Source organism: Manacus candei, unplaced genomic scaffold (genome assembly GCF_025592945.1).
Source record: "Manacus candei isolate 608988 ecotype Guabito, Panama unplaced genomic scaffold, ASM2559294v1 h1tg000022l, whole genome shotgun sequence".
In the NCBI taxonomy this organism is placed as follows: Eukaryota; Metazoa; Chordata; class Aves; order Passeriformes; family Pipridae; genus Manacus; species Manacus candei.
The window spans coordinates 5,778,290-5,801,970 of NW_026138070.1; the positions used below are offsets into that span (position 1 = coordinate 5,778,290).

Consider the following 23,681-nt stretch of genomic DNA (forward strand, 5'->3'; position numbering starts at 1 on the left):
CACAGGTGGATGGGGAAGAATCCACAGGTGGATGGGGAAGAATCCACAGGTGGATGGGGAAGAATCCACAGGTGGATGGGGAAGAATCCACAGGTGGATGGGGAAGAATCCACAGGTGGATGGGGAAGAATCCACAGGTGGATGGGGAAGAATCCACAGGTGGATGGGGAAGAATCCACAGGTGGATGGGGAAGAATCCACAGATGGGTTATGGTCATTCTCTAACAAGATTTTTTGGGTTTTTTTGGGGGTCTCCTTTCACAGAAAGACACGTAGAGGATGGAGCAGGGAGCGGCGAGGGAAGAAGGCAGGGAGGAAGGTTTGATCGAGTTCTATGACTCCTTCAAGGACATGTTTGAGTTCTTCTGCAAGAACACGACCATCCACGGCACCATCCGCCTCGTGTGCTCCGGCAGCAACAGGATGAAAACGGCCTTCTGGACCCTGCTGCTCCTGGCCAGCTTTGGGATGCTCTACTGGCAGTTTGCCCTCATGTTCAGCCAGTACTGGGCCTACCCCGTGGTCCTGACCATGTCCATGCACTCGGAGCCCAAGATGTTCCCAGCAATCACCATCTGCAACCTGGATCCCTACAGGTATCCTGGGCTTTCCTCGGGGCGGTCAGGAAGGGTCAGGGCCCCCCAAACTGCATCCCAGGGGGGAGAGGGAGATCTCTACCTCGCTCAGGGGAGGTGGAAAGGGATTGTTGTTGTTTCCAAACTGGTTTCCAGATAAGATCTTGTCGGGAATTGGGCAAGAGCCGGATAAGATCTTGTTGGGAATGGTGTAGCAGTTAATTCCATCCGCTGACTCAGGATAGAGGGAACTCTGCCTGGCTGGGAGCTGCTGGCTGATGTTGTGCTCTGATAAAAACAGCCTTTCCCTGAAAAACTGTGGCTGCTGTGCCTGTTCCTTCCTAACTAAACTCCTGATGTCTGGAATAACATGTGTCAAAAGCTGAGTCTCCTTATTTTTCACTCCACAGAAATGGAAAGAATGGAGTAAATAAGGCAAAAGTACAATTTGTGTGGAAGTCTCTGTGGCTCTGCTTGTCAGGCTCACACAGCAGTGGCCAAGTTATCAAGAAGTTTCACATTACATAGTGAAGGAATTATGTAATTTCCTTGGAATAATTAGCTAGGTGGCTGACAGGAAGGCCAGTTTGTGCAGCTCAAGTTCTGAGCTTTGCAGTGGAGGATCCAACAACTGGAAATTCAGCTCCTGGAGCTCCTGATAAATTAATTTATTGGTGTTCTAAGCAAAGGCACCATAACTGCTGGATATTCTCACACACATCAAGCTCTGCAGGGACCAGAACAGCCCTTCCAGAGGTGCTGAGAGCACACAAAATACAGTGCTTTTGTCTAAGGGAAATGTGAATATTCACAAAGAGCTGCTAACTGTTCTCCTGGCAGGTTTGAGCTGGTCAGTGAGCACTTGGTGCAGCTGGATCGCATGGCAGAGGAATCCATCACCTTCCTGTATGGCATCAACACCTCAGCCAGGTTATTCCACATGAATGAGGGGAATATCCGTGTCAAGGACTTGTCCAGCATGGGGAACCTCAGCAGGTCGAGCTTCAAGCTGAGCCAAAACTTCTCCCTCCTGAGAACGACTGACCTGAGGTCAGGGAAGAAACATTCCAGTGTGGGCTTCAGGCTGGTGAGTGTGTCCTCCTCGAGGCTAAACCTGGCTCCAGACACAGACAGCAAGGACCTGCTGCTCCCCCAGGGACAGGGGGAGAGGGGGGAAGTCCTCCAGCAGGGCAGGATGGGGGCCCACCCCAAAAAAAGTGAGGAAAAACAAGCAGGGAAAACTCACAGGGGGTGTCCAGGTCCAACCAAGAGTCCAGCTCAGCAGGGAAGTTCCTGGTGGTGAGGCAGGTTTAAACTCAGGATGTGAAATTAGGCATCAACAGGGTCCATGGTGGGGCAGGAGCCCAGCAAAGCCCTGCACCACAGCCTAAGAGAGGTTGAACTCTGCCTCAAGCCAGGCTTAAATAGACCCAGGGGCAGAGGGAGTGGGTGGAAGCCCCAGGTGAGGCTTTTCAGGGCCATTAAAGGTCTCACAAGGCACATTCAAAAATAAAAAAGAGTGAAAAAAATCATTTCAGACAGATTGGAGGATGGGGGTTTTTTTCCCCTGCCTCAGTCCATCCCTGTGCATCAATTTATGCTGATTGTGAGGGTTGTTGTGAAGTGAAAAAACAGCAACATCAGTGAATTGACCCAGCCCAGCTTGACAAGTTCCTCAGGGAATGGCAGGAACAGGCTGTGGGAATCACTGCACCCCTTTCTAAAAGTACACAAAAGTACAGACTTGCAAAAATAGAGGTTTAGCAGGTGATCCTAGAAATAACAGAGCAGGATCCCTCAGTTCTCAGTGCTGTGCTACTGGAAATGCTGCAGATAAAACAAAATACAGCAGTAACAAATCCAGAGGGTGGATACAATAAATGTGTGTCTGTGGCCTTGGGAGAAAACACAGATACTTCAGATTCTTCCTATCCAAACCTGGGTTAATGTAGATCCAGGAATAGAAGCTTGGATTGGTGTGGCTGGAAAGACCAGCAGTTTTTGCCTGGTTATTCTCATCCTGCCCTGTGCTGTAGTCCTGCACCAGGCAGACTTTCCCCAGAACCTGTGGGTGTTCCCCTGGCTGAGGCCTGAGTAAGACCAGAGAAAGTGTCCCAGGGCTCTGTTCATGATTCATGGGCTGTACAGAATTCCCAGCAGCCCTGTCATTCCTTCTCCCAAGGTTCTGGAGTTCATTTCTCTGCTCCCTCCTCCTGCCTCTTGCCCTGAGCTCACCTGATGCAGCTCCAGGGAGAGAAGCTGCTCACACAACACAAGATGCTTCCAGAGGTTCCTTCCAACCTCAGCCATTCTGGGAGAACTCAAATCATCACAAACTTCACTCTCTGGAAAAAACCCAGAAGTTTCCCTTATCCCTGTATCCAGTATTGCCTCTTCCCTGTGATCTCTGTCACCCTTAAGGTGTCATGTGCTGGCTGTGCTGAATATTTCCTTCCTTTCCCTTCTCCCAGTGCAATGCCACGGGTGGGAATTGCTTCTACAAGACCTATTCCTCGGGGATGGATGCGATCCTTGAGTGGTACAGGTTCCACTACATGAATATCATGTCCCAGCTGCCAGTTATAATCAACATTTCTGACCACGAGGAGCAAATAGAAGACATGGTCTACTCCTGCCAGTACGATGGGGAGCCCTGCAGACCCAGGTGGGGCATAACTGGGATTTCCCTTCCCATATTCCCTCCTGTCCCTGCACACACACCAACAAAACACATCCTACACATCCTATTTATTGTTAAATGATTCATTAAACCCCCTCAACACCTCTCTTCGTTCCAGTGACTATGTCCACTTTCACCACCCTGTCTTTGGGAGCTGCTACACTTTTAACAGCAAGGGGACAGACCCTTTTTGGACAGCTACAAAGCCAGGAATTCCTTATGGTATGTTATTTGGGTGGGGGAAAAGAGCTAAAGTTAATATAATTTGGCCATGGATTAATAAGTCTTCTATTCTGATGTATTCAGCCCTCTCTTCTGGTCCGGTGGCACAAATTCTTTGCTTGTGATAAGTCATATCAACCCTAACTTACAGCAAGCAGAATGTTATCTTTGTTTTCAAACAGAGTGTTATTACAGTCATTGTTGCAGTATGTTATATTATTTTGCAGCATATGATGGTATTATTGCAGTATTTTATGGTATTAGGGCAGTTTTGGAACAGGCTGGTGCAATTCTACCTGACCCCCGTCCAGGTCTCTCAGGACAAAGAATGGCTCTTCTGCCAGCTAAACCAGCAATTTAATCAGTGCTGCCAGTTCCAGATGTGCTGGTGGTGCTCTCTGGGCCCAGAGCAGGCTGTGATGTGCTCCCTTCCCCTTGGCTTGCAGGCCTTTCCCTGATCCTGAGGGCGGAGCAGAAGGATCACATCCCGCTGCTGTCCACGGTGGCGGGAGTGAAGGTGATGATCCACAACCACAACCAGACCCCCTTCCTTGAGCACGAAGGCTTTGACATCAGACCAGGCATTGCCACCACCATTGGCATCCAGCAGGTTGGCCACTGGCTCCAGAGCTTTGTTCCTCCTTCTTTTTGTGGAGCTGGGAAGAGCTGGCACCCCCTGACCCACACAACATGTCCCCTCCTTGCCTCCTTTATTTACACAAACCCCTTTTCTCTCTTTGCTGTGCTCAGGCTCCCACAGGTAAACCAAAAATTATTCCAAATGTGGCCTTTTTTTGTCCTCAAACTGGGGCCTGGTGTGGTTTATACACCAAGACTTTTGCACCTTTTCAATCCCATTCCAGCTCTGCACCTGGTGCAATATTGGGATGAGAACTTCTGGAAGTGATTTGGTTGTTTTGGACAGGAGGAGTTGCTGCCTGTCAGCTGAACCACAATGGCTAAATACTAAATCAGGGGAGATTTGGATTGGGTATCAGTGAAAGGTTCTTCCCCCAGAGGGTGGTTGGCACTGACCAGGCTCCCCAGGGCAGTGGGCACAGCCCCGAGGCTGCCAGAGCTCCAGGAGGGTTTGGACAACGCTCTGAGGGACAGGGTGGGATTGTTGGGGTGTCTGTGCAGGGCCAGGGGTTGGACTGAATGACCTTTGTGTGTCCAGCTCAGGATATTCTGTGATTCTATGACTGACCACCTGAACTCTCCCACCTCTGCCCTGATACTTTATATTTATCAGCAAAGTGTAGCTTTGCTGCTCTTACACCTCCCTGGACATCCTGTGCTGTCCTGCTCCCTGCAGTGAGGTTTGGGAGGTGATGGCTGTGCCCAATTAACACTGCTAATCACTCTTTTGTGTGTCCACAGGATGAGGTGAATCGCCTGGGTGGCAATTATGGGAAGTGCACAACTAATGGGGATGATGTGGATGTGAAGCTGCTGTACAACAACTCCTACACCCTGCAGGTACTGTGGGAATGCTGGCTGAGCCCCAGCTGAGCACACACAGCTCATCCCTCCCTCTCCAGAGAGCTCCTCTGAGTCAGCAGCTTCACTGCTGCAGAGAACAGGGGTTCCTGCCCCTCCAAAAGGAGCTCCCGACCAGGGTGTTATCACTTGGAATGTGTTTGACTGAGGGGCGGAATAATCAGTGCCAAACACTGGGGCTGTTCCCTCTTTCTGACCTGAGGGAGATCAGGCCAGTCAAGGCTGTCCTGCTGCTCTGGTGGGATGTTCTTGGGCCATCAGGTCTTTATTTGTGTCAGTAGTTGCTCCTGGCTCGAGTTTTTTCTGGCTGTTTAACTCAGATGTTTCTGGGCATAATGAACAAGAGAGCTGGGAAGATTCTGTCTCCCAGAACATAAAATCAAGGAATGAGAAGTGAAACCCTTCACATCATCGTGGCTGGGTGTCTTTTTGCAGTGACAAAACCTGGACCTTGTCTCCTGAGAGCTGCATCCTCCACGCTGGAGATTTGGGCACCTGAGAATTCCTGTCTTATCCGACCTCTTTTTGCCTTCTTTATTTTCCAGGCTTGTTTGCATTCCTGCTTCCAGCACATCATGGTTCAGAAGTGTGGCTGTGGCTATTACTACTACCCCCTGCCCCCTGGGGCTGAGTACTGTGACTACAACAAGCAGCCTGCCTGGGGTAAGAGCCAGGGACTGCTGGCTTGTCCCCCTTGGAGAAGGGAACTCCCTCCTGCAGCACTCCCTGGTTTGGGGACTCCTTGGATCACTCCTGCTTAGATGGACTCATGGAATCACAGAGGGGACCCACAAGGATCATCCAGCCCAGCTCCTGGCCCTGCACAGCACATCCCAACACTCCCCCCACGTGCCTGAGAGCGTTGTCCAAATGCTCCCTGAATCCCTGAATCCAGTGGGTGACAGGCACCTGGCTGGGTTATTCATGGATATCGAGCTGGTGATAAAAACTCCTTTATTAAGGACTTTCATAGAGGGTCAAACCCTCTCATCTTCTCAGCACTGGTGGCTGTGCTGGTGTGAGAAATACGTGGATGAAACTCTTCCCTGGGAGGGTGGGGAGGCTCTGGCACAGCTGTGGCTGCCCCAAATCCCTGGGAGTGTCCAAAGCCAGGTTGGAGCAACCTGGGATAGTGGAAGGTGTCCCTTCCAACCCAAACCTTTTGTGATTCCATGATTCTGAGACAAAGCTTTGAATGAACCCTCCTGGTTTCCTGGTGGCCCCCCCTCAGCAGACCCTCACCTGCACTTCCAGGGGGTGAACCTCCTCTGGAACCATTCCAAAGGGAGAGGAAGCATCTGAGAGTGTGTTCCTTCCATTCCTTTCCCCAGGGCACTGCTTTTACCAGCTCTACAACAGGCTCAGAAATCACCACCTGAACTGCTTCGACCAGTGCCCCAAACCCTGCAGGTGGGTCCCAAAAACAGAGCTCAGAAATGCCAGCTTGGAGGGGGAACTGAGTGGAAAATTTCTGCATCAACTGGCTTTTTCTGAGCCACAGAGGTTTCAGTGTGATGTTTGAACCCCAGTGCTGGGAAAGGGAAAAGATGGCATTAGACAAATTAAATAAGAACTTTGTATGTCCCTGACAGCAAGGAGGGGAAGAAATAGTTTTAATCACACTACAGTGTTTTATTAAAGCCCAAACCAAGCTATTTTGTGTAATTTCTCAACCTTTATCACTTTATTTTTACCTTTTTTATTTGGGGTCAGTTTCAAAATGGAAAGACGTGTTTTAAAGCTAAATATTTTCATTTTGAACGTATCAAAGAAAAGCTACCACCCTTTTGAAACCATTCTAGTTTTCCTCCTGATCTGAACAGTTTTTCAGGCAGCCTCTGGTTTTATTTTCTAAGCTGACTTAGGGGGCTTTTTCCAAGGACCTCGAGAGCTTTCCCAGTAACTTCTGCTTTGGGCACTAGTTGGGATTGTTAAACTCTTTCGTGGCAGGAGTCATTGTGATCATAATCTCCTCTTTTATCTCCCCAGGGAATCCCTGTACAAGGTGTCTGCTGGGACAGCAAAGTGGCCATCAGCAAAATCTCAGGTACTGAGTACATCAGCGTGTATTTCCTTGATATTCTGGCAAATGTGGCTGGTGCTTGATAGCTATCACTGTGTGTTATAAATCAGCCAATTACATCATTTTTTAGTATTTTTCATAGCCATTTGATTGCTAAAAATCTACATAGAAAACACAGAAAAGCTCCATAGGCAGGACTGCCACTAACACCCATCTTTGCTGCAGGACTGGGTCCGCCAGGCTCTGAGGCACCAGAATGGATACAACTCCACCAGCAACAGGTTAGTCCCTGTTAAAAACTCTGGATTAACTCTTCATCCTCCCAGAATTTGTAGATGGTAAGGCTGGAAAGGGAGGACCAGAGAAAAAAAATGTGCAGGGCCATCCAATTAACTTCCACCTCTCCTCACAACGCTGTGAGATGTTGACTCCCGGGAGCTTTCTCCGTGTTGAACTCTCTCAGGAGGAAGGTTTGTGGGTGTGGGGACACCTCTCTTGCCTGGGAATCAGCAAGTCAAACCAGCAGGTGAATGCCAGGTGATGTCCCACCGTCCCTGACTGCTCCCTCTCTCCCATCCAGGAGGGACATTGCCAAGGTGACCATCTTCTACCAGCAGCTCAACTACCAGTCTGTGAACGAGTCTCCTCTGCTCTCAGTAGGTTCCACCCCGTCAGCTCCAAACCCTGTGCCCTGTCATTAGTTTTGGGGTGTCAGGATGGCTGGAGGGAGGGTTATTTACAGCTGCCAGCATGGGAATATTCTCCTTAGGGAAGAGACTGGGAGTTTTTTCCCATTTTACACCTCATTCCCTCCCCGGATGGCAGCACCGAGCTGACCTGCTGGCAACGGGCAAAGATTTCCTCTTCCCAGGTTGATAAACACAACCCTCTGACTCTTCCCACAGGAGAACCTGCTGCTGTCCAGCATGGGGAGCCAGTGGAGCCTCTGGTTTGGCTCCTCAGTGCTGTCTGTGGTTGAGATGTTCGAGCTGCTCATCGACACCCTGGTCCTGTCTCTCCTCTTCTGCTACCAAAGGCTCAGGTCCAAGAAGACCCTGAGAGTGGCTCACACTGCCACTGTCCCCAGCGTGAGCCTGGCCCTGGAGAACTACAGAGTTGTGCAGGAAGAGGCTGGGAAAGGGGAGGATTCTGCTCAGGGTCCCCCCTCTGGGGTGGCTGTTGCCAGGGCCAGCAGTGGGGACCTGCACCTTCACCCTCCCCCCAGCAAGGTGGGAATGGCTGAGAGCTGCCCTGAGGTGGTGCTGGGGGGGTTTAGGGCCACACAGGACAGCAGTTTGGGAGGGGAACTGAAGAGCTGAGGGGGTGTCTGTGTGCCTGGAGAAGTGGGAGACTGGGAACTCCTCTGCTGCTGCCAGGAAGGTGCCAAACAGAGACATCCTGGATCCACGGCCTGGGAGAGCCTCCACACCTCCCTGAGCCTGGAAATCCTCCTCCAGCTGCTGCAGGTTCCCTGCTAACCCATCCACGTGTCCTGGAGCCAGGGTTAGTGGATCCTGAGGAGCCTCTGGGGAGGGCAGAGCTGCACTTCTGCTCTTGGGACAGTCCTTGAGTTCCCTCACAAAAGCCTGTTCACAACTCCTCATTTATGAACCCCTGTGAGGAAACCAGCCTGTGGCTTCAGGCAGGCCCATCTACATTTCACAGACGTGCTCCAGCCTGGCTGTTCATGGAAAGAATTCCAGTGGAGGCCAAGGATTGCCTGGTCCAGTGGAAGGTGCCCCTGCCCATGGCAGGGGGTTGGAAGGAAATGAGCTTTGAGGTCCCTTCCAACCCAAACCATTCCATGATTCCATGATTCACATCCAGGGGTGTCACGAGGACGACAGAGCTTGTAACAGGCTCTGATTCCAGCTTGGCTTCCAAGACACCCCTTGTCCTGAGCCTGTTCCTGTTGCATTTTGAGGCCAAGGCACAGGATGCTGCTGCTGAGATGCTTTTAGACTCACCCCAGACAATTTCAAACAAGACTGGCTCTCCCTCAGAGGGCAAAGGAAGAGAAGAAATGGGGTTGATACCTTTGTCAGGTGAAAAAGCATCTGATTTCTGTAGAAGGTTAAACAGTGCTGCGTTTTTGTTGCAGTCCATTTATAAACAGAGATGGTTTCATGTTAATATTTGACAGTAACTTATATGTACATAACATAACACGTTTATTTTTGATGCTGACGTTTGCACAGGAGCATTTTACTCTGTTATAACCTTGTTTGTGACTTTCTGCAGAAAATGAGAGTTAACAAGAAATCCACGAGCTTTGTTTTGTAACTTTTTTTAAAGAATAAAATGCTCTGACTACAGACTGTGACTGAGGGTTTAGTTTGACTTTGTTTTGCCTTCAATTGATATTTGGGGTCCTTGTTGCCTAATTGTTATTTCTGGAAACATCTTCTTCAAAAGGTCCAGAAGCTTAAATTTATAAGGGCCAAATCATGGGAAGAGTTTTGCTTCCAGACAGGGAGGTGGAATCCTCCCAGCCAAGTACCAACATGGTTTTGAAAGCCTCAGTTTTGCTTGATTTGCTTAATACTGGTCTCAGTGTGCTAGAAAAATCACTGCATCTTGTAACATAATTTCCAGAAGGAGCCAAGTCTGGGAGAAAGGATCAAATCCTCTGTCCAAAGGTCCCAGCAGGACCAGAGATCAAGTGGTGACGTCTCGTGGTCAGATTTGGCACAGGAGGGATGTGCCAACACAGAAGACAGGGATGGGGAAAAATCTGCTTCCCACCTGCTGGTGCCACCTTTAGTAGGATCAAATGGTTTCTGTGGGAGCCCAGGAACAGGGATCAGGTGTGGAGGGAGCTCAGCTCACTCTCTGCTGAGGGTGGGGATCAATTTTCAGCTTAGCAGGTTCCTCTTTATTACAGAACATCCCTCAGCCCTGCTGCAGTTGGGAAATCACCTCCCAAATTCTGCATTGGGGTCATTCTCTGTGCCTGTGATGTCAGTGCTGAAATATGTGAAGCTCTCACACCTGAGCTGGGCTTTGCCAAAAAATCAAGGCCCAAAAGGGGGGTCAGTTGTGCTCAGAATCACACGAGCACATTTTATTCATATGACATATTCAAATCACATATTTATTCACATGACTGTGAGTAAATCCAGCTCCCTGCTCCAGTGCCAGGCTGGGCTCTGCTGGCCCCCAGAGCTTGTTGCTGGAGCAGAACAAGCTGCTGAAGGGCACCAGCAGATAATAACAGCCCTCTGGGACAGCAGAGCCACAGAGTTCAGGTGTCCCAGCAACGATTCCACGACGAATCTCCCCGTGCAGGAATGGTTCTTATGCTGCAATTCTGGGGGTAATTAGGCACCAGCATCCCAGCAGTGACATCTTTGCTTCCCCAGCTGCTGCTTGACCCTTCTGAGGCAATTTTGGAGCTGCTGAGCTCATTTTTACCTGGGGGTGAACCCACGTAGCCACGGGGGGAGAGATAAGTGAAGGATCCCAGGTATTCAGTGAAGACCTTTAGTCTTTCAGGCAGAGCTCCTGTGGCCCTTGTTTGACACAGGCAAGCAGTGTCACTGTCACCCACAGGCAGCAGGACAGAGAGCTGCTGTCAGGAGCTGATCATGTTGATAAAATCATGAAAATATCCCTTGTGAGGTCACCAGTAGAACATTTGTCCTGGCACCACTGAGCTAAAACCCCAGTGACAAGAACCCTCCTGCTGTGGCAAAGTCCTCAGTCCCAGACTTTGCAAGATATTTGAGCATTTAATCCTCATTAACTAAAGGAAAAGAGTCTTTTGGAGAGCTGGGCTTCTGCAGTCACATTTCAGTCTTGAGTGTGTTTATCCTTGGGAAGTTGTGTGAGGTTTTTTTAGCCAGGAAATAGTCAGGGAGGGGCAGTGGGAGTCAGTGAGAGGGTGGGAGCAAGCCAAGTGTCTCCCAAACCCTGTGCTTATAAATTTACTGGAATATCACACAGCTCTCCTTCCATAAATGCCTTAAAAATTACTGTAATGCTCCTATTTAATTCCTATTTAACTCCTCCACTGAGTTAATGACTCTACCTGGATTCATTAATTGGGATCTATTTGTCCCTCCAGAGGAAAACAGAATTTATCCCACAGTTTCCCTTTCTCCATTTGTTTTCCACACTGGGCAGGACAGAAATCACAAGGCCAGGCCAGTCTTGTCTTTTTTATTTTATTTGTCCTTCTTATTTTATTTTTTTCTGCCACAGACACACGGGATGGGAGAGCCCAAGGAGGGGGGAAAGGGTGGTCCATGTGCAGAAGGGACATTTCCATGGAGTGCAAGGATCAAGGATTAACTGATTCAGGAATTCAGGAAGCACCAGTGGGTGGGTTGGGGCAGGGGGGTGACCTGAGCCCTGCCAACCTTTACCCCAAAGCAGCCTGAAATCCCATCCTCACAAGACAAGAGTCACAGAAACCCAAACCAGAAATGCAGAGTATTCGTGTGGCATTCCAGGCTACTCAGCTGCCACACAGCTCAGCCCGTGGGCTGCAGAGGGAAAGGGAAACAGGTTAAAAGGGGGTTTTCCAGCTCCAGTTAATACAGGCAGCAAGGCAAGAAACCCTACATCAATAAATCGAGCAAAGGAGGAGGAGGAGGGAAGGAGTTTATCTAGATTTTTATTGACAGTGCTTCAAGAGACCATAGAAGAGAAGGGAAAGGAGGAAGGGGGGGAAAAAAGGCAGACACCACAGCAACAGGTTTAAAATTGTACAAAGATAATAACATAGAGAATATCTGGTTCCATGGTTACAGTTCAGTACAGGCTGTGTAGGGAAAGGGAGGGGGGATTAAAAAACCTGTTACAAAGTCGTACCGAAAGCAGGCAAGTGAAGGGAGGAGGTTAATAAGGTTACAGCTTTATTTACAGCAAGTGGCACAGCCCCGGGGCCACCAACCACTCTGAGCAGCTCTGGCCTGGCTACAGGACTCCTTTGTCCCTCCAGGACTCCTTTGTCCCTGTGCTGTTGGGAGAGGAAGGTTTGGGAGCCCCGGGAAGGGGTTGCCAGGAGGGCGACCCTGCGGAAGGAAAGGCTGGAGCAATTCCCGGGATCCAGCACCCCCAGGGCGGGGAATCCACACCAACACTGCGTGCTGTGGGAGGGGTGGAAGTCAACTGAGAGGGCCACAGGGCCATGGGCAACCTGAGGGATGCCACGGGTCACTCCCAGGGGTCACCTATGGGAGCAGGAGGACACGGAACCCAAACGTGCTCTGTCCTGGCCCCCGCGGGGAGGAAGGTGCTCAGTGCTGGGTTTGTGGAGAAAATGCTCCTTCTCCAGAAATCCTCTCTGCCCATCCCAACTGCTGCACTGGGAGCACTCGTGGTCCTCCTCGTGCCTTGGGAACTCCCCTGGCTCCAACCCTTTGGCTCCTCGTTCCCTCCCCACAACCCTTCTCTGCCCTGTCTTCCCTCCAGCACAGCTCAGGACGGGTGTGACCCCAGCCCAAATTCCCAGCAGGGTGTGACCCCAGCCCAAATTCCCAGCAGGCAGACTGCTGTGAGCCCTGTTCCTATGGAAACAGCACTGCTATATCTTGGAATCTCAAAAAAACCAACCAAACAAACAAACAAACCCACCCCAAAAACGTGTTTGTCCAGAACTCCCCCTCTCCCCTCTGCTGCTCAGTCCCTCCTTCCCACGCCCCCCTCTCCATGTGACAGCACCACACTCACCCACACTCCACAGGGGTGTTTGTCACCAGCTAAGCCACGGTTGAATGTCACCTTTCAGCCTGTTTTGTCTTTGGTTGAAAGCAAGAATGCTCGGGCAGTGAGGGGACACGTGGGCTGGGGGCAGCCCAGGGGCCTGGCAGGGACCAGCCACGTCGTGGCCACTGGACAGGGAGTTCATCAGTGCATTTCTTTAGGAGGTCCTGGGGGTTTTTGTCTTGCATAAATAACGGCCAGTTTTGCTGCTCTGAGATGTGACTGATCCAGTTCTTCAAAAAATCATCTGTTCAACTCTCTCTTCAAACCTGCAGGATCATCCACTCCATGACCTCAGAGGTCTCTTCCAACCTCAGTGATTTTATTTTACACTCATCACAGCCTCAGCTTCTCCTATTTTTAATTTTTTTTTTTTGTTAAAGACATTCTTTAAATGCCTTTAAATTCTTCCAATTCCAGTTTTTCCTCCCTCACTCCCCACTGCAGGGACCATCTCAGAGTCAGCAATATTAAAATAACCTGAGGCTTCCCTGGATGAGAAGGGAACACAAGAGGGGATCGTTTCAACTTGCCAGCACACCCCTGAACTCATCCCACCTGGAATCAGGGACGGGTGTGGCAAGACCCCAAAGATTCAAACCTACCTGTCCAGGCACTTGGTTAAAGGGTTGGGTCAAATAAAAGCGAGGACAGGTAGAGAAATATTCACCCAGATGGTCAAAAAACTCAAAGGATGAAGGATCCATGTGATGGTTTGGGCAATGCCTGGCACGTTGCTTTCTAGACAAAGGCAAATCTCCTCGTGTTTATCTGTGGTTGCACCCAAGTCACCGTCAGAGAGAGAAAACAAACCTGCCCTCTTTGAAAAGAAACAAGAGTGGGGGGAAAAAAGAGCAATTCTGGCATTGAAATGTCTCAAAACAACAGAAATCCAGCTGGTTTGGAAGCAGGGAAACAAGAAAATACTGGATTTCTGGTTTCCCTGGAGCCTGGTGAGCCGTTTCCTTCGCTGAAAGCAAAATTTTCTGTCCAGCTTCCCCACTCTCCCCTGCAAACTTTGAAAGGCACACACACACACACACACACACACACCCACACCCCAAGCCAAAAAATAAAAAAAAACCAAACCAAAGAAACACAGAAAACATCGAGAAGTGCCTCCTTAACGTGTTTTTTTTTACCTGGAGAACTTAATTTTGTTTTGGAAACTGCGGGATGTACTCGAGTGTTGGGTTTATATTTCGAATTTGAAGCATTTAATGCCTCATGATCTGTATAATGAAAACAGAAGAGAAAGGGGAGGAAGGGGAAGGGGAAAAGAAAGGAGAATTGTGGGGGGGAGGAGGGGAAAAAAGGCAGGTTTTGAAAAATATTCCCTAACAATGCTACAAAAAAAAATCCTGACATTAAATACAGACCAACTGTATTGAATAAAAATTGCACTAGTCCTCTGGGCACATCAATAATAAATTAAATACTTAACAATTTCACTGATTAAAAAAGACAGCACAAAACCCATAACAAAAGAACATAAAACCCCCCAATACTGTAATGTAGGAAAAGTGCACAAAGTTGCTTTATACATTGAATCTAAATAAAGTACCAATACATGTTAAATAGATAAATTGTCTTGCAGGACACTGCTTTTTGCATCAGTATTTACATTTTGCTTTAACTTCATGTACTTCAGCAGTGAGTCTGAGCTTCAAAGGACCGAACTGTACATGATTTTTTGGATGTTCCCATGAAATAAAAACGACCCAAAGTGGAAGCCACAGTTCTCCTGGGCTTACAGAAAGGATCAGTTTTGTATTTCTATAACTTCTCCTAAAAAGCTGGGGAAAAACCCCGATTGGGGTGTTTTAAGTCGCTGTGCATGTAAAAAAAAAAACAACTCATTGCTGGAACAAAGATCCATGAACAGAGCAAGGACCATGGCAGTGGTGGAACAGTTATTTCACTCTGGAGATCTTTGAGGTACCCTGAAGGATGCCAGCTCGGATTCAGCGTGGGAAGGGCACGACTTGAGGGCACATCAGCACCAAAAAACAAAGTCTGGATCGATGCAGGTCAGTATAAAACAGGATAGAGCTGGAGAGAGGATTCACTGCAGGGAATCTCTCAGCTCCTACCCCAGCAGCAGAGCGAACTCGTGGCTGGGTGAGGGTTGTGGAGAGCACTCCAAGTGCTCAGGGGGATGGCAGGATGTCACCCTGAGCGTGGCACAGCCCTGAAGGGCACTGCTGGGTTGGGGACAGGCTCAGCACCACTGGCCACCGGCAGCCAAGCCCAGCCCAGGACAGGGAGGGCTGCAGGGCTTTGCTCCCCCGTGATTTCCAGCCTGCAGGTTTGCTCCTGGCCACACTCAGACTGAACTGCAGCACCTCCAGCAGCTGCAGAGCAAAGGGGTGCAGCTGCCAGGGAAGGGAGGGACACACGAGTGAAGGCACCACCCTGCTCAGGGAGGGGAAATAATTGGAACTTGAGGAGGTTTGGATCAGAAGGAAGCCAAATCCCAATGCAAATGAGTGAAAGATGAAGCTCCTCGAGCATGGAAAGTGGTAACCTCTGGATCCTGCACGAGAAACACAGAGGGAAGAGATGCTACACCTTCCCACGGGGGGCAGGAGGATGTTTAACCCAGGGCATGGGCAGTGCCAGCTGAGGGGGACCAAGAAGTGGCACTGCCACACACGGGGCATGTCTGCCTGCCTTTGGCATCACTCCCCCAGCTCCTGCCTGCAGTGAGCCCTCTCCATCCAGGGGTGACTCCAGAGTCAAGTCCCTGCTCCCAGCTGTCCCCTGAACCGGGGATTTACACATCCCAGCTCCTCTGAAGTGCAGCAAGGATGGCATTTTGTGCCACGCTGCTCTATCCCACACGTGGTCCTGAGTCACTCCTGAGGGTGCCAGAGCTGGGCAGAGGATGAACAGACCAAGGGATCTGCCCTCTGCCAGCTGCAGGGCCTGTCCTACAGCTTTCACTCAGGGAAAAGTTCAGAGGGAGCACTGCCTGCTCCAAGACCACAGGATAGTTTCAGACCAGGCACTGAGCAGCTAAGAAGGGAGAATTTTCATTTTCCAAGACTGCTGGAAGGAGATTGTTCCTTATTTCGGGAAGCATGAAAGGCCCTGGGGGCAGATTTTGCACTGCAGAGCCCCCAGGACCGTTCCAGATTCAGACACTGGGATCAGAACTGAGCCCTTGGGACTCATCCCAAAGCTCCAACAGGAATGAGAAAGCAACAGGACAAAGATATGGACCTCCAGATCCAGACTGCACAGCCAGGAAACTGCTCTGGCTGCAGGAAAACTTGGGACAGCACTTTCCTAAGGAAGCAGGGACTGTCCCTTGAACTGAGAGGACCCTACAAGAGACTGAGTGGAGTTTATTGATCCACTTGCAGCTCTGTGGGTGGACACTGAGTGCTGCTGGTTCAGTCTCTGAGGGCACATTTAGAGCAACAGCAACAAAACCTACAAAGGTTTCCCCCCCAGCAAGGGGTTTGAGCCACTGAGGGGTGAGCAGAGCAGCAGCCAGGCTGCAAAAACTGTGAAGTCAAACGTGCAGTGGATGAGAAATAAGATGATTTTGTATCACTGCTGATGGAATGCAGGAGGACGGGGAAGTCTGCCTGGGATTCTTGCTTTTCTCGCAAGCTCCTGATCCCCTCAAAATCCCAGGACAATCCATAAGGCACTATGGCCTGACCCCAGAGCCAGCAGCCTCGGTGCCCAGGCAGGGGACTGTCACCCACAAGTCCTGACAAACTCTGATGCCAATTGTGGTTGGGGGACGTTGGGAAGAGGCTCTTCCAGCAGCACAGCTCAGCTCCCAGCCAGAGGACACCAGTGGTACCTGTGCTCTGCCAGCCCTCCCAAGACAGGATGACAGAGCTCCCGCAGCTCTGCAGAGACACAGACCATCAACACAGCAACAAAGTGCTCTGAGCAGATCCACATTCCCTCACTCCAGCCAAGAATAACACGAGGAAAAGGAAAGGAACACTGAGAAGATTCTGCTGGTCACCAGAACCGGGGAACTCCAGAGCCCCTGGGCCAGCTGCTGAGACGCTCCGGCATGCAGGGGGTGAGCACAGAGGGAACACATGCAAGTGGAATTCTCCTTCCCAGGGGTGCTGTCAGAAAATCTGAGGTGACCAGGACACAAACTGAGCTGAAGTCCAACTGCAGGCGTGGCCGTGGCGGGGGCTGGACGTGGCTTCTCTTCCCTGACACAAAGCCCATCGCCGGCGACAAGCTTCTCCCGGCCTCCAAAAAATCAGCACTGCTGCTTCCACAACACTGTGCACTTTGCATCTTGGCCCAGGAAGCAGGGAGCTATGGCTTTGACCAGCTAAACCACCGAGGGCAAAAAAAAACCAATAAGGGGAGGGTGGCTGGTTTAGTCCTGAGAGCAATGAAGGTGAGGAGCCGTCACTCTCAGCCCTACCCCCTCTGTGCCTTCTGGAGCAAAACGTCTCTGCCCCACAGAGCAGCCTGTTCCTGACTCAGAGGTCATCTCTGAAGTTTTCTAAACTGCTGGTCACGCTGCCAGGACCCAGAGCTCCACGCCAGGATCCCTCCCAAGCCAACTCTTCAGACAAGAACTCAGCGCCCTGAGGCAGAGACGGCTTCGTCTGATCGTGTTCTTGGTGGGTTTCTCCTGATGAGAGAAGGTTTCCTTTTCCTTTTCTCTTTTCTTCTCTTTTTTTTTTTTTTTTTGTTTTTGGTTTTTTTTTTTCCTCTTTTTTTTTTTTTTTGTCTCCTTTTATTTTTAATGCTAAACTCTCCTCCCACACTTCTCACACACTTAAGTCCACGTGCCACGGTCTGTAGTCATGCCCTGGGAGTCTCCTACACAAAAAACCAACCATCCAGTAGTCAAGCATGAGAACTTAATGCTTAACAGGAAAAGACCCCCTTGTCCTTCCTGTGTGCAGCTCAACCTATATGTGCAGGCATCAAAAACAGACCAATCTGCAAGGAACACCAATATACCAAGGATGGGGCTTCTCAGGGCTTCTGGAAAACTTCAGCCCAACTTCAAGACAGCAGAGGGGACACGGGGGAGTTGTCACTAACACTCGTCTATATTAAGGCTGATGAACTCCTGTATGCACTTCCTGTACTGCAGCTCAGTGGGGCTGTTGCTGGGATATTGCCCTGGTTGTCCAAAGGGACCCTCTGCTTCCCGCATTTCCTCGTTCATCCGAGCCAGACGCAGCCTGGAGTGGGACAGAGAGAGCACAAGCAGAGAGAGGTTTGGTTATTCCTTCCCTGGTGGCACTGTTCCTGATCCCAGCTCAGCCATGACCTCTTTTCAAGGTGAATATGAAATAATTTAAAGCAGGGAACTAAAATATCACATTTTTTCGAAGGCCCAGTGCCGTGTCCTTTGCACACCCTATTGGGAGTAAACAAGATAATTTAACTGAGGAGATGCACTGAAGCAAAAAAGCTTAACACATCCAGTAGTTTCAGTTTCCAAAAAATGCCAAAATTCACACAGATTCACTGGTGGTATTTTCAGGGGGTATGATTAATTCTAGTGTATTCCTCTTAAGAAAGATTATGCTATATTTTCCAGCATATTCTTTCTGATTGTGCATTGAAATGTGTCCCAGTGACCCTCAGGTTTCTGACAGACCCATTTCTCTCACAGCCAGAGGTCAAAATTTATTGAGAGCTCAGGAGAGTGCAGTGCTGTGTACTGGGAGAACCAGCAAACAGAACCAGAAGCAGTTCTGAGGCCACTCTAAAGCTTCAGCTGACAGTGAAAAGGCCCTGGAACACCAGAGTTATCTCAATCTGTGGGTCCCACTCCAGAGGGGCCGCGGAGGAGCGACACAAGGCTGTGAAAGCGGCACAGTTTGCCCTCTGAACTCGCTGTACAGCATCCTAAAGACTCCAAAGGAAAAACCAGGGATGAGCCAACAGTGGGTTGGTGTTTTGAGTGCCAGGCTGGTTGGCTCTGTGGGCAGTGGCAGCCCTGGCAGCACTCACAGGGTGACGATGTCTGCGTTGGCCGCCTGCACCGCGATGCTCAGCGGGTCCTGCCCGTCGCCGTCCACCGCGTGCTGGTTGGCCCCTCTCTTCAGGAACAGGCACACCTGGCTGCAGGAGGGACAGGAAGGGACCATCAGAGCAGAAATTCCAGCTCCCCCACCCCTCAAAGGTGCGGGCAGAGCACGCTGTCCTTCCACAGGCAGGCACAGCTTCGCTTGGGCTGGTTTGAATCAGGAAACGCCGCCGTGGCACGGAGAGAGGAGTGGGTGTGCAGGGACACAGCTACCCCCTGTCCATCATCAGGGAGGCAATTATCCATTGGATAATCCTGGGGCAGCCACAGCTTCTCTGGGCAACCTGTGCCAGGGCCTGCCCACCCTCACAGGGAACAGTTTCTTCCTGATATCTCATCTAACCCTCCCCTCTGTCAGGGTTCCCGTTGCTGATATGATATAAAAGGCACGCTTTGCAAACCACCAATTCCCCAAAAACCAGCTCCTGCGCCCACCTCACCCCTGGCTCTTGGTGTTAACGCTGGCTCCTGATCCCAAGGGGATGGAGAACGTCCCAGAAAGGTGCAGAGCACTCACCCAGTGTGCCCCAGGTACGTGGCGTGGTGCAGGGGGGCCCGGCCTCGGCTGTCTCTTTGGTTCACGTCTGCCCCGTTCTGCAGCAGGAATTCACAGGCTATCAAGGAGCCCTGGCAAGGAAAAGAGGAATTTTTGCATATATCCCAGCCAGGAGCACTGGGAGGATGCACAAGGACATACCAGGCCGTGGTCAGTGCACTCCAAACTAGAGCCAGGACCTCACAACGTACCCCCTTCACAGCTTGAATCAGAGGAGTTTTGTTCTCATCCTCGTCGTTCACCCAGTTGATCTCAGCACCGTGGGCGAGTGCTTCTGCCATGAGGGGCAGATTTCGGGCTTGTGCTGCCTTGTAGATCAACAAGCCAGGGTGCAGCTCCCTCAGGTCCTCCAAGTCAGATGCCTCCTGTTCAATCTCTGCCTCCCCGCTGGACTCCTCGGACACCTCGCACTCTGAGAGGCAGGAAAGGATGGAGAGAGATGAGCCAAAAAGCTTCACACTTCCAATTTCTCATGTTCCCTGTTGTTCCTGACACCAGACAGCCCCGACATCCATCCTGCCTTAGCTGCCACCCCAGTTCCCTCTGTGACACCTGATGCCTAAAAGCAGAAAAATAATTACCTGGACTATTTTTGACAATTAAAAGGCAAATTAGAGAATTAGCTGCAACACCAAAGGGCACACAAAAATATTTTGCCCACACTGATTGCACAGAAGACATGCTTTTACAGTTTTATACCATCATCTGATTACAATATTCAGAATCTGATTATAATGTTTGGACTTCACCTCAACTGTTACACCCACTTCCAAAACCGTCCCTCCCATAGCACCAACCTCACCCCACCTCTCAAATTTGAGCCGCTGGTCCCAAAAGGACCATCTCTTCACCTTCTTTGTCTTCCTCCTCTTCTCCTCTGGCCCTTCTGGAATGGTTTAAAAGGTCTGACTACTTGTCTCAAGGGTTCTGTCCCTCACACCCACCTTCCTCTGTCACGCTGTCCACCACGGAGCCGAACACCAGGATGTCGGTGCTGCCGTCGGTGCTCCCGCCCAGCCCGCTGTCACTGCTCAGACCTGCAGGGCCAACAGAACACAAACCAAGCCCATTTTAATACCCAGGGCCCTCCAGAACCCGGCCCAGCCGAGACCACGGCGAGGGGACGGGGCTGTGCAGGCCGTCACACGCACGAGGGACGGGGCACTGCTCTCCCACTCAGCCCCCCGAGGAAAAACTGCAAAGCCTTATGGTGTCCGTGTGTCCCCTTCATGCAGGGATGCTCCAGCACTGCCCTGGCACTTTGGGCTGCTGAGGGCTGCAATCCATGAGGGACGCCGTGACGGAGGCTGGAGCGGAGCAGCAGCAGAGACAGCTTTGCTTTGCAGCAGGTTTTGGGGGGTGTCACCAGCAAACAAAGACACCCCTGTGCTTTCACCACTGGGCAGCTCGGTGTCACCACTGGGCAGCTCGGTGTCCACTCTATCCCTGCTCTCCCCAGAGCTTTGCACTTGTCACTGGGGCACTTCCTTTGATTGGCCATGGCTGGGCCAAACTGCATCAGCCGTGGGATGTGTATCCTGGGCAAACTCTTAAAGCATCTTCCACCTTCCCTTTGCCCACAGTGCTTCCCAAATTCCCTGCTTAGCCAGTGAATGTTACAAGAATAGCTGACTGCATCCCAGAAATGGAGTCGGGAATTGTTGAATCGTGGAATGGTTTGGGGTTGGAAGGGACCTTAAAGCTCATCAGTCCCACCCCCTTCCACTAGCCCAGGTTGCTCCAAGCCCCATCCAGCCTGGCCTTGGACAATCCCAGGGATGGAAGTGAAGAGATGAAGCAACTTGGCCAAGGACACACAATGTGTCAGTGGCAGAGAAACTTTCTCCCTTTCCCAGCTCACACCCAAAAGCAGCCAAGAAAACAACAGGAAGGAAGGAAGAAGCACATCCAAGAATTGCTCCTGCAGGAAAAGGGATGGCACATCACCTTTGTCCTGAGGGATGCCTGGCCAACTTTGGGAATTCTGCCTGGATTCACCTTCTTGCTGCTTTTAACTTCCTGGACTGGGAGTGTCTGTCCTCCAAAAACTCCAGAGGTTAAATTCCCACGATCTACCCCAAGACCTACCACTGTGATTTAGGAAGGAAAACAAGGCAGGATTGTGGCTGACAAAGTGTTTCTAAAACAGCTGAGTGGTCTGTGCAAAGAGTAAGAGCAGGGAAGGCTGCAAGAACTACAGATCTGAGCCTTGAAAACCACGGCAGAACAAGGCACCTGAACCTTAAAGGCTCCTGAACTCCCCAGAGCAGCTACAGCAAAGTCCCAGATAAAGAAAGCGGTCCTGAAATCGTGGATCACGAGGAATCCTTCAGCTCTGTCCAAGTGCCAAAGGAGATAAGGAAGCCACAACAGGAAGGGTTTAAAATGGCACATATCACACGTTATCTTTTTTTGGATTTGCTGTCAGAGAAGTGACTGCAGTTTTTAGCAGGAAAAGCAAACACTGCCTGGTGAGAGCATGCTCTCACCCTGGCACTGCGAGGGAAGTGTGGCTCCAGCAGGGCCACGTGGCTCCAGATTTGCAGCAAGGCAAGAAAGGAGGATCTGGCTCATCTCCCATGGATATTAATACATCAAATTCCCAGTTCTGTTCCCACTGAATCGGTGATAAAATTGCTATTTTTTTCTACGAGAGCAAGATAAGGCTGTTGAGCCTTAACTCTGGAGTTAACTCCAGGACTTAACTCTGGAGTCCTGCATCTCCCAAGTACTGTTTCTGTTGACTAAGAACACTAAATTCCTTGAAACAGGAATAGCCCAAGCCCTGATTCAGGCAAGCACTAAAACACTTTATTCTCTGATTTCAAGAGAGAAGGACTTGGAGGAAAAGCCTGTGAGGTTCTGCTGTGCTGACTCAGGACTGCAAATATTGATTTTAAATTCCCACAACAACAAGCAAACGAGCCAGGAAGTTCTAATAAGTCCCCACTCCTGAGCTAAGCACAAAGGACCACATGGCCAGTCTGAGACAGGTGGGGAACACTCAATTAGTGCTTCCCAGAGTCAAACAGGTTGGAAAAGATCTGGAAAAGATCCCAACACCACTCGGTGCCACATCCAGTCTTTCCTTAAACACCTCCAGGGATGTTGATTCCACCTCCCTGGGCAGCCCCTTCCAATGCCCAGTCACTCCTTCTGTGCAGAACTTCTTCCCAATGTCCAGCCTAAACCTCCCCTGGCACAGCTTAAAACCGTGCCCATCTGAGATCCCATCTGTGCAGGGACAGTCATTCCTTTAAGGAAATAACTTAGGAATCCTTTTGCCTTTTGGCAAGCCTGCCCCCAGGTAAGAGGAGGAACTCCAGTCACTTGGCTGAAGGAAAAAAATCCTTTGGAATGTCGGTGTGGAAAGCAGTGAAATTTTGGGGGTGTGTCTTTTGCTGGCTCTTGGTGTGGAAAGCAGTGAAATTTGGGAGTCTCTTTTGCTGCTGGCTGCCAGAGCGTCACCTTACCTCCGTCCAGGAGGAACGGAGAACCGCTCCCACCGGGACCAATGCCACTGCCACTGCCACTCCAGGGGCCACCTGCGAGCGGGTGCTGCTCAGGGATGTGGCTGGCACCTAGAGGAAGGTGGACGGAACGTGAGGGGAGGTCATCGGCACCAACACAAAAAAAAATAAGAAATAAAAATAAAGGAAAAAAATAAGGAAAAAGTTGAGTGTGGTAAGAGTTGCTGGAAGAAAAAAAAAGAAGAGGAAAAATGGGAAAAAATGAGGGGACGAATGGGGAAAAATGGGGAAAAATGGAAAACATGGAAAAAATGAGGGAATGGAAGAAAAATGGAAAAAATGGGGGGAAATGGAAAAAATGGGGGGAATGGAAAAAATGGGGGGAATGGAAAAAATGGGGGGAAAGGAAAAAATGGGGGGAAAGGAAAAAATGGGGGGAAAGGAAAAAATGGGGGGAAAGGAAAAAATAGGGGGAAATGGAAAAAGTGGGGGGAAGTGGGGGGAAGTGGGGGGAAGTGGGGGGAAGTGGGGGGAAGTGGGGGGAAGTGGGGGGAAGTGGGGGGAAGTGGGGGGAAGTGGGGGGAAGTGGGGCAAAAATGGCAAAAATGGCAAAAATGGCAAATAAAAAAATGGAAAAAATGGAAAAGGAAGAGGATGGAGAGGAAGGAGAGGAAAGAAAGAAAAAAATGAAAAAAAAATGAAAAAAAATTTAAAATTGTAAAAAAATTAAAAATTTAAAAAAAAAAAATGAAAAAAATGAAGAAAAAATGGGGGGAAAAAAAAAGAAAAAATGAAAACCAGAAAAATAAAAGCCAATGGAATGCACAGCCTGGGAGTAAAAGATGTTGGGAACAAAAAAAAAAAAAATCCCATCCACCAGAATGCAAACAGCGGGGACTGACT

General features: G+C 50.1%; 2 protein-coding genes across 4 annotated transcripts in view; one reads left to right on the top strand and one right to left on the bottom strand.

Annotated features, from left to right (window-relative positions):
- The first annotated feature begins 273 nt into the window (after positions 1-273).
- On the top strand, positions 274-8,717 carry SCNN1D (sodium channel epithelial 1 subunit delta). Its single transcript, XM_051786417.1, has 12 exons — positions 274-596; positions 1,416-1,662; positions 3,047-3,240; positions 3,374-3,477; positions 3,924-4,087; positions 4,858-4,956; positions 5,523-5,640; positions 6,309-6,387; positions 6,967-7,024; positions 7,226-7,281; positions 7,581-7,656; positions 7,906-8,717. Exons 1-12 carry the CDS (start codon positions 280-282, stop codon positions 8,317-8,319), a joined length of 1,926 nt encoding a protein of 641 aa, XP_051642377.1. The 5' UTR covers positions 274-279; the 3' UTR covers positions 8,320-8,717.
- Positions 8,718-11,284: 2,567 nt separating this feature from the next.
- Positions 11,285-23,681, bottom strand: part of ACAP3 (ArfGAP with coiled-coil, ankyrin repeat and PH domains 3) — an 80,167-nt gene continuing 67,770 nt past the window's right edge. For 2 of the 3 annotated variants that reach the window (XM_051786415.1, XM_051786414.1), the window contains exons 20-25: positions 22,782-22,889; positions 20,253-20,345; positions 19,500-19,720; positions 19,270-19,379; positions 18,677-18,787; positions 11,285-17,898 (exon numbers count right to left, since the gene is read on the bottom strand). In XM_051786415.1, coding sequence (XP_051642375.1) covers positions 17,751-17,898; positions 18,677-18,787; positions 19,270-19,379; positions 19,500-19,720; positions 20,253-20,345; positions 22,782-22,889 — 791 coding nt within the window. In that variant the 3' untranslated portion in view covers positions 11,285-17,750. The remainder of the gene's footprint in view (positions 17,899-18,676; positions 18,788-19,269; positions 19,380-19,499; positions 19,721-20,252; positions 20,346-22,781; positions 22,890-23,681) is intronic. The other variant, XM_051786416.1, reaches the window with a different exon arrangement.